This window comes from Vicia villosa, linkage group LG4 (assembly GCF_029867415.1).
Source record: "Vicia villosa cultivar HV-30 ecotype Madison, WI linkage group LG4, Vvil1.0, whole genome shotgun sequence".
Taxonomy (NCBI): Eukaryota; Viridiplantae; Streptophyta; class Magnoliopsida; order Fabales; family Fabaceae; genus Vicia; species Vicia villosa.
In genome coordinates, this window is record NC_081183.1 from 181,731,900 (window position 1) to 181,742,359 (window position 10,460).

General features: G+C 34.5%; 2 protein-coding genes across 2 annotated transcripts; one reads left to right on the forward strand and one right to left on the reverse strand.

Annotated features, from left to right (window-relative positions):
* On the forward strand, positions 1-2,170 carry LOC131598455 (zinc finger BED domain-containing protein RICESLEEPER 2-like). The gene is made up of 2 exons (XM_058871052.1): positions 1-2,011; positions 2,109-2,170. Exons 1-2 carry the CDS (start codon positions 1-3, stop codon positions 2,168-2,170), a joined length of 2,073 nt encoding a protein of 690 aa, XP_058727035.1.
* A 4,048-nt stretch (positions 2,171-6,218) lies between these two features.
* LOC131596262 (adenine nucleotide transporter BT1, chloroplastic/mitochondrial-like) lies at positions 6,219-9,645 on the reverse strand. The gene is made up of 3 exons (XM_058868869.1): positions 8,843-9,645; positions 7,044-7,205; positions 6,219-6,958 (listed from the first exon to the last, which is right to left on the reverse strand). Exons 1-3 carry the CDS (start codon positions 9,458-9,460, stop codon positions 6,485-6,487), a joined length of 1,254 nt encoding a protein of 417 aa, XP_058724852.1. The 5' UTR covers positions 9,461-9,645; the 3' UTR covers positions 6,219-6,484.
* Positions 9,646-10,460: the final 815 nt, after the last annotated feature.

Below are 10,460 nucleotides of genomic sequence, written 5' to 3' on the forward strand. Positions count from 1 at the left end.
ATGGATGGTGAATCTGAGCCAAGTCAGCCAACAAATTTATTTGCTACTCTTTCACCAGTTGTCCAGAACACTACTACTATGTTACCACCCGAAACTAGAAGTCGTAAAAATCGATCTGATGTTTGGAATCACTTCAAGCTAGATCCTAACTTGGAAAAAATAGCTATATGCAACTATTGTGATAAAAAGTTCAAGTATAATGGAACGAGTTCGATGGCAGCACATTCTAAGGCTTGCAAGAGTAACCCAAATAATGATTTTAACAAGAGACAAAGAACACTTACACCTTCAATGAATGGTGATGGCCATCCTACTTCTTCCCCTTCAGTTCCTAGGTTTGACCAAGAGAGATTGCGGTATTTGCTCGTGAAATTGTTTATAGCTTGGGAGTTACCTTTCTCAAAAGTGGAGCATCCAGATTTCCATGAATTTGTAAGTGGCTTGAACTCAAAATTCAATCTTATATCACATAATACACTTGCACGTGATACTTTGCTTCTATGGGATGTAGAAAAGGAAAAATTGAAAAACTTTCTAGCCCTTCATTGTCAAAGAGTTTGTCTCACTTCCGATACATGGACGTCTATTCAAAATCTCACATATATGTGTATCACTGCCCACTTCATTGACAATAACTGGACCTTACAAAATAGGGTTCTAAGTTTTGTCCAAGTCACAGGCCACTCGGGAGATATTATAGCAAACACTATTGATGCGTGTTTGACTGATTGGGGACTTAATCAAATATTAACTGTCACACTTGATAATGCATCCTCAAATGATCTTGCAATTAAACATTTGACAAAGAAGCTATTATCATATAATCGTTTAGTATTGAATGGAGAGTACATACATATGAGATGTTGTGCTCATATACTAAACCTCATTGTTAAGGAAGGGTTCAAAGATCTTGACAAGTCAATTTTGAGGATCCGAGGTTCAGTCAAATATGCCAAGTCTTCTGCTCAAAGGTTTGCAAAATTCAAAGAATGTGTAAAACGCTCAAACACCGAGTACAAAGGTCTTGCGTGCCTTGATGTAGAAACAAGGTGGAATTCAACTTATCTAATGTTAGACTCGGCTTTGAAACATCAAAAAGCTTTTGAAGTACTTGAAATTCATGATCCCATGTACACTCAAGAGCTAGTTCAAAAGGGAAATGGTGTACCCACAAGCTTAGACTGGATTGAAGCACAATCGATTCTTCCATTTTTGAAAATCTTTTATGATTGTACACTTCGGATATCAGGTTCCTCCTATGTGGCTTCTAATATGTATATGTTAGAGGTATTTGCTATAGGGGCAAAGATAAATAACATGTGTATTTGTGAAGATTCATTCATAAAGGGCATGGCTTTCAAGATGAAAAAAAAATATGACAAGTATTGGGGAAAGCCTGAGAAGATAAATATGTTGTTGGTGATTTCTTCTGTCTTAGATCCTAGATACAAATTAAAATTTGTCACTTGGTTGATCAATCAAAATTTTGATTCATTAGAGGCAAAAAAGTTAAGAGATTTGTTGGATACCCGCTTGAATGAACTATTCATGGAGTATAGTCATGTGAGGCATGGGTCCCAAAGTGATTCACAGTTGAATCGATTTGACTTAGGTGGTAAGGAAGACCTTTATAGTTACAATCGTTTTTTACAGTGCACTGATTCTTCTTCTGCGGATAAGAATGATTTGGAAAAGTATCTGGAAGAGTCTATAGAGAGTCAGTTTACCATTGACTTTGATATTTTAAAATGGTGGAGGGAAAATTCGAATCGCTTTCCAGTCCTTGCAAAGATGGCAAAAGACTTGTTTGCCATACCTATCTCCACTGTAGCATCTGAGTCTACGTTTAGTCTTGGAGGAAGAGTGATGAATGAATACCGCAGTTGCCTCACACCTGAAACAATGGAAGCCCTTGTTTGTAGTTACAGTTGCCTTAAAGCAGCGCGTAAATCCTCAATCATTGATTCACTTTTAGTTGAGAATTACAGGGATCTTGAGAAATTAGAGGAAGGTAAAATAATCATACATGTTTAAAATAAATAACCATTTATTAGATTATAACTTGATTAATTATAAGTTATAATTCTTGTTTCTTTTTTTTCTTTCAGAAATAGCTTCTACAAAAGGAGGTAGTACTTTTCCGGCTCCCGTTGTTTTCGATGAAGATTGATAACGGTATGAAATTCAATATGATTTAATGTTGAATGTTGTTGCAATTTGTTAGATATAGTTTAGTTGTTAGGAATGTAATAATGTGTTTGGAGCAACCATAGATTATGATGTTGTTTTCTTTTGTTTTGAATTAGATTATGATGGACTGTGTTTTCTCTCTGACTTGGGAAATTTTCGGTAGAGAAAGGCTTGTGGCTGACCAGAGGCTGCAAAGATGCATCCACCTTCTCAAATTCATTTATGTCAGGATACTTGAAATCATTACAAACTTCTCTTTTAGAATGCATCAACTTGGATGACTGCTTCTTTCAAAATTCCAAACATGGTTGAAGAGCTATTGTTTTTATTGTTAGAGGAAAAGTTCATTAACATGATTCTGTAGATGATTGATTTAATTAGCTATGTATTGTTCATATTCATTTGCTATTAAGTTATCACCAGAGAAAAAGATCATTGTTTTTGTTTGAAAAGGGAACTATTTCAATGAAGACTAATTTGTGTCTTGTTATAGAATATTACTCAACAACAGCATCACAAATAGAAGAGGTTTGTGAAATACTAGGAAACCAGATTTCAAAATATGATTTTTTTTGTCGTAAAAATTAGGCCTTAAAAATCAATTTTAAAAAATAAGCGATTTTTATCAAGTTTTTAAAAAAATCCAGATTTTATAAAAAAAAAAAACCAGATTTAAAAAAAAAAAGTTTTTTATCCAAATTATAAATAACCGGTTTAAAACTAGTTTTTTAAAAGAACCGGTTTAAAACTAGTTTTTAAAAATAACCGGTTTAATACTAGTTTTTTAAAAGAACCGGTTTAAAACTAGTTTTTAAAAATAACCGGTTTAAAACTGGATTTTTTTAAAAAACCGGTTGCGTAACCATAACCAAATTAATAACCGGTTTCATAACCGGTTTTGATTGAATTGTGGTTATGGTTATAAAACCAAACCATTTAAATGGTTTAAAAATGGATATGGTTTGGTTTCTAAAAATAACCAACCATGCACACCCCTATCCGCGGCCGTACTCTTTCAACCATCACCATCTCCGTCATTTTTGTTCGTACCCATTTCGTCAGAAAAATCGTTCCTTTCTACACCTAAAGTTTTTGGAAACGAAATGTTGGCCTACATGCCAACACTTCCATGTCGCATTCGATTGTCAAAAGATTCATAGAGACATATATCACATGTACAACATCTCCGGATTCTTGAGAATTCGATAACTATCAAAGCTTTAGTGAAGGAATTCAGATGTTGCCCGTTTCTGTTCATAGGGGAGCATGTACACGTTGGTAATGGACGTTACTGATAATGGAGATTAGTAGATTCCTTTAATCCAATGATTACCAATCATGGTTCACCATGAACCAAAAAATAGTAGATTCCTTTAATCCAATGATTACCAATCATGGTTCACCATGAACCAAAAAACTCTCTCGCCCACCTATCAATCTCTTAATCCTTATGATGCTTTTTTGCATTGACATTGGTTTTCTCTTTAAATTTGTACAAATTGCGCATGTTCATAAAAATAACGCCTTTCATTTGTCAATGTTCCCTCACACACCACTATGAGCCGTCACACCGTCATAATTGTTCAATCATAGCAGAATTGTCATCTCCGCCATTTTCGAATCACACCCATTTTGCCGAAAAAACTCCTCCACACTTACAAAATCTCAAAACAAATATATCTAACACAACTATCTTTTCCGAATTCGAGTGTCTCAAGATCAATGGAGACCAAGCGTATGGCATCTCCTCCGGCGCTCCTTGTGGTAGAGCTGTCAAAATAGGCTAGTCCATATGGGCCGGCCCACCAGGCCCGAAAAATCATAGGACTTAGGCCTTAAAATTAGAGCCCATATTTTTCAGGGCCTTTTTAGCCCAGCCCTGAAAAGTCCGCTACCCATTAGGGCTAGCCCATATCAGGCCCGCATAATTATAAATTTTAAAAAAATATATTAATATTTATATTATCTTACTTCAAAATAGTATATTGATTTTTCTCACTTCAATAAATTTTATCTCTATTTTATTCAATCTTTCTCTTTTAAATATTGTACATTAATATAATCAACATTTTTTTATCGTATTATATTAGTTTTTCTTTTTTAATAAATATTCAAGTATTATTTTATACAATTTAGACATATATTGTATTTAAAAACACATTATAGTATTTATAAGAGATAATATAGTACTTAAAAATGTATTATGTTTAAAATAACATAATTTTTAATTTTATTTATAATGAATATTATGGAGTTTTTTTTTTAATTTTTTTAAATAAAAAAACCCATTTAGGGCCGGGTAGCCCGAAGCCCATCTAGGGCCGGACTCAGGTAGTAAATCTCGAGCTCATATTATACAGGGCCTTTTTGGCTCAGCCCTGAAAAGCCCAGGACCCGCTAGGGCCGGGTAGTCCATATTGACAGCTCTACCTTGTGGATTCCGAAAGCATCCAGCCTTGGTGTGCGGTTCAGACTTTGCTACATTATGTTCTTAGACAAACATGTATGGATGATACAATATTGGAGCTTATCCGAAATACAAATTTCTGGGAAACAAGAAATAACATATAACTTCGATAGTGGATCCTGAAGATATTTGATGAAAAAAGATGTTATTTTCAAAGACCACACGGTTGTAGAGAAAAAACAATTATACGGTGTGATAGATGTATGATAAGATTCTATAGAATAACTTAATCCAACGGTTATTAGTCATGGTCCACCGTGAACCACTAAATTGATGGTCCACCTTAGACTTAGCCTATTTTCAATTACTTTTTATTTTTAAGATTTTTTTTACATATGACTTTTTCATATTTATTCTCATGTCTAAAAGGTGAGAAACTAACATTCTTATGAGAATAAGTTCAAGTAACTATAACTTTCCACTAGTACTCACATTTATATTTTATTTTATTTTTATAATTTTAAAATTAAATAAAATATATAAATATCAATGCAAAAAATTATATTTTTAGCCAAACAAATGGATAAAAATATTTTTTTCTAGGAATATCATTCAACGAATAACAAATATCATTTCATAAACACGCAATATATGTTATTTCCTCCCTTCTTATTTATAAGCAAATTTTAACTTTTTAAATTTATTGAATAATTGATTTATCTATTATAGATAGTCCAAATACATCATTTATTCAATAAATTAAAAAAAATCAAAATTTATTTATAAATAGGAATGGAAGGAGTATCTGTTATGTGATGATATGTGCACTTGTACTTGTCATATAATACAAGAACAAACCTTTGTACAAAGAAAAAAATAAGCAAGAATAAACCAAGAATATTCAACCAATGATGCCAAATATATAATATGTTGTGTTTTATTTGGTATTCAAACTTCAAACATCAGCAGTTTGATAATTATGCTGCTATTTTAGTGGTGCAACAAATCTACATTATTAAAGTTAATCAATAAAGAATACTTGTTGATGTGGGTGCGTGGAAGTGCAGCAATGATGTTGTATGATGAGTGATAAATAATTTAAGAATTTTAGGACTAGGAAATGCTTCAAGCAATGGCAGGATACAGTAAGTTTATTGTTACATCATAATAAGAGTAGAGAATTTATAGTGTTGAATTTCTAAATGTTATCTTAGTTAAATAATCAACTTTAAGCAATAATATGATAACTAATAGTACAACTTTATAAATATCACTTGAAATTTTTTCTTTAAATAAATCTTGGTAGTTGGTAGTGGTAGTACTATAGATTGCTTTGATTGTGATTAAACAAAGTCAAATAGACCTTTATTTTGGATTCTAGCTTATATATTATTCTTTTTCTTGATTCTCTAACAATTCTTTTTATAGTGGATTTGTCACCTTTGCTTTACCAGATTCATTTTACTCCTAACTATTTTATTTTCAAACAATAGCTTGCCATTTTGAAGACTTCAATCTTTTGACTCATCATTGAATACTTACATGTCAAACCATATTTTCAAGAGTCCACTTTGGCATGTAACATCATATTTTAAATTTAGACTATGATAATAACTCAAAAAAGGTTGCATCAAAACTTGAAAATTTGACCTCATACTCATAAATTTCACATGTTCAGAGTGCAAGTAAAATTTACATGCATTCCATTGAATCTATGTTACCTTCAAAAATTAGTCTCAGCAGTTGCGTGTATAAGATAAACCAACAGAAAAAACCAAAACTAATATTCGATTCTCGAATTCTTATTAAAAGCTACCCCGAGACTACAAAAATCCAAAATAATTTGACTGAATTTGAAAGAATTATAATAAATCAGCACTACTCATTCTATTCTTCGTCTTCTTCCTCTACCAATATCCTCTTGCATGCTTCATAGCACATGAAAGAGATTCCCGCTGCTGGAACCAACTTCATGCAGCTCGGTCCTAATCCTCTATACAAACCTTGGATACCTTCTTTCTCAAGTATGCATGCGAGCGCGTGAATCACGTTCTTGTAAACCTGTCTTCCACTCAGTGCTCCGACTTGCATTTGCTTGCGAGCCACTTCAAGCGGGAAAGTAGCGCTACTCGAAATAGCACCAGCTGCAGAACCTATCAAAAGGGTCTCAATGTTTCCGATCTTCTCTTGCTTGAAAACTTTCTTGTACACTTTTCTCAAAGTGTCGTAAGCAAAGTAATTGGTGGCAGAATACGGAATGACTCCGATGAGACTAGGAGCAAGGCCTCTGTAGAGTTCGGAAGCACCTTCCTCTCGAATTATTTTCACAAACGCGTCCAGTAGACCGTTGTAGACATCTCTCTGCGAAAATTACGATCCAGTTTAAGTTTTGCTAAGGAATAGAAATGAAAAAAAAGCGAAGTTGTTTTGTTTTGCGAACACATACCTGGACAGTTAATCTAGTCTTGAGTAATTCGAGAGGATATGTGCAAATGGTTGAACTAACTCCAGCACATGCGCCTGCTATCAGTGATGCAGGAATGGGGAGTTTCGGCTTTTCACCCGGCTTTGATGAAAGGTTCTTGTTAACGGTATCATAAGCAAATAGCTGCAGAAAAAAATATTATATCGTCAATATTAATACTTAGTATATGTATGCGATTCCGCAAACCAGCATTCAATCACGGATTCCTATTACGGAAGCGCTTCGTACTAGATTCACTTGGACAGCCAAAGACATGCCTAGAATGAAAGAAATTGCAAAAGAGAAGCGACAAACAAAACAGCAGTTACGAAAAAACCGTGACTACCGAAGGTAATAGGTCCTTTACTTGTAAAACTGTTACCATCTTACCACACTGAGATGCCTACTTGTTTTAGATTTGAGTGGACGCAAACAGAAAAATCGTCAAAGGAAAAGTTTCATGCTACCTAAATTGCTGTCATTTTCAGTTAGGAGAATATGAAAAATTAAGTTGTTGAAAATGACTCGCAAATCTGGCAGCAAGTTAGATACCAGACCAGATATTTGAATTGTGGTTGATAAAATAGAAATGAAATCCAGATTTTATAATCTAAACTGCCAGCTGAGGAGAATGAAGGCATGTTTATTCAAGTGTTTTAAATTGCGGCTGGGGCTACAGAGACTACAGGCAATGCGACTGATGTGATACGTATTGCGGTCGTTGTTGCGTAAATAAACTTTTTATGCTGTGGCTGTTTACTAGTCACACTGCAATATTGCGGCTACATAAGGTGATGATGTTGCAGAAACCGCCGCAATCCGTAACCGCAATATTAACCACAACCTAGCCGCCACGTCAGGCAATGTGGTCCACAATTTAAAACAATTACAACGAAAATATGAATGCTCCTCCCAAAAGGCAAAAAACAAACACAGCCATAGAAATAACTCTTCTGTCATGTAAATATACAAAAAACAATGATTTTTCAATAAATGAAATACGGTGTCGTAAATAACGCGCGCACTTGCGGAGCAAAATTTAAATACCCTGCTATTGCTTTATGATATACTACTACTATTTAGTATAAAGTACTGTGAAGTGGCCGCTATAACAGAGTACTAGCCCACTATTGCGTGGCAGAATTAGAGCAAAGCGCCATTTTCTGTTATAGGTAATATTTCGTAGTTGCTGCGTAAATATATATTTCATGTCACGGCCATTTTACGAATTACACCGCAATATCTGGTCGCATCGATTGACCCGCAATATTAACCACAACCTTGCTGCATTATCAGGTAATGAGCTCCACAATTTAAAACAATTACATTTAAAATATGAATGGTCCTCCTAAAATGCAAACAGAAACCTATCCAATAGGTACAAATCCCTTGCCATATAAAACAACACAAACGGCGCGTTAGCGCGCGCAACTGCAGAGCAGAATTTAATCACGCCACACTTGTTCCACCATACTTTGTTTAGTATAAAACATTGTGAAATTGTGGCAGGCTAACACGATTTAAACACACAGTGCCGAAATTGTTCTGTGACACGCTGTTTAGTACAAAACACTGAAATCACTGTGGGCAATAGCACTATTAGGCAGCATACTTTAACCAGACAGCTATTTTCTGCTATCCGCGATTAACAACAATAAGATTAACAATCAAAATTAACAGATACTGAAGAAATCAGTCAAATCAGTGAAGACAAAATCATTCAACAACAAGTCATGAAACAAAAACAGCGAAAACAACAAAAACCTAAACATTAATATTACCTCAATAGCCTTGCTAGGTGCAACTCTTATAACATTAACAAGATTCCCCCTAAACAACCCTTTCCATCCATCAGTATTCATGATATTATTAAACACCTCACCACTCGAATTCCCACTACTCCCAACCATCAAATGAGTCCTAATAGTCTCCAAAGGCGCAACAGCAGTCCTTGAAACAGCCCCAGCAAAAGCACCACTAATCAGCTTCCTCAAAGAAGGGTTTTTCACCTTAACCTTAAACTTCTTAACACCACCCTTTTTCTTCCTCTCAACACCCTCCACTATTTCATCTTCCTCCTCATCAGGAACACCGAGAATCTTCACTTTCCCTTCTGATTGCACATACCTAACGTACAGCTCAGTGCAGGGAATCTTCATCCCATTGTTTCGTTGAGAAGATGAGTTTTCAGAAGATGGTGATTTTGGCTGTGGAACTCCACCAAACCCCATTCCCATTTGACTCATGCTTGCAAATAAACCACCAACGGGATAACAACCTTGTTCCTGAGACTGAGAAAGACCAATATCACCCCACTGTGACCCTAGATTGGAGATTGAGAAAAAACCATCTCTTTTATCATCAAAGAGATTGCTTTTGCTGATTCCTTTCCGACCCATTATTCAAAACCTTGTGATAAACTAAACCGCTATAGATGTTTCGAAAAAAAGTACAACGGCGGAGAATGCGAGAGGAGAGAGAAGAATGTTTAGAGAGAGAGAGAGAGAGGGGGTAGGTGATGAATCTGAGTGTGAGAGAGACTCAAAACAAAAGCACCAATCTTGTTGGCAAAAGGGTCTCGAGGAATGAAATACGCTGAATGAGAGAATTTATATATATGAGAAGAAACAGTACGAAACGGTTCGGAGATAAGTACAAAACGGGTCGGGTGATAAGAACAGAAATCATAGTATTATGTTTTTTTTTAATAATCTTGTCAAGAAAAATGGTTACTCGTATTTTTTATTTAAATTAGGTTTGTAATTACATGTTTAAATTTAATTTGAAGAGTCCGAGAAAGAGGGTAGAATCCAAGTTTGTTGTTGAAAAAATTATTTTTGTTATTTTAATATTGTAAATGATGATGTGGTTATATGAATGAGAAAATTGATGTCGAGTGGTGGTGTTATTCGAGATGATGTTGGGAGTAGAGGATTTTGTAAAATTTAGGTGTATGTAGATTTGTCTCGTTGATCGAGAGATGTTACGACATTTATAATCACAAACACTTACAAAATATTTTTAGTATTTATGACGATTTGGATGTGTGAAATCATGTTTTTAGGAAAATTTTATTAGGTTGTTTATTGATTTTTGAATTTTCTCTTACTTTTATTTCTATCGTTTTATTGACGGATGTTGCTTGTACTTTCATTCTTAGAGGATTTCGTAAAATTTAGGTGTATGTAGATTCGTTTTTTGCAATTAAATTGTTGCTTGAGGGATGACACAACACTCATAGTCATCGAACTCTTATATTCATATCATTTGTGACGATCAGGGTTCGTGAAACCGTCTTTGTAGGAAAGTTGATCATGACCTCGTCAATGTTTGAATTTTCTCCTACTTTTGTTTCCATCGTTTTATTGATAGATGTCGCTTGTACCATTTTTGCTAGAA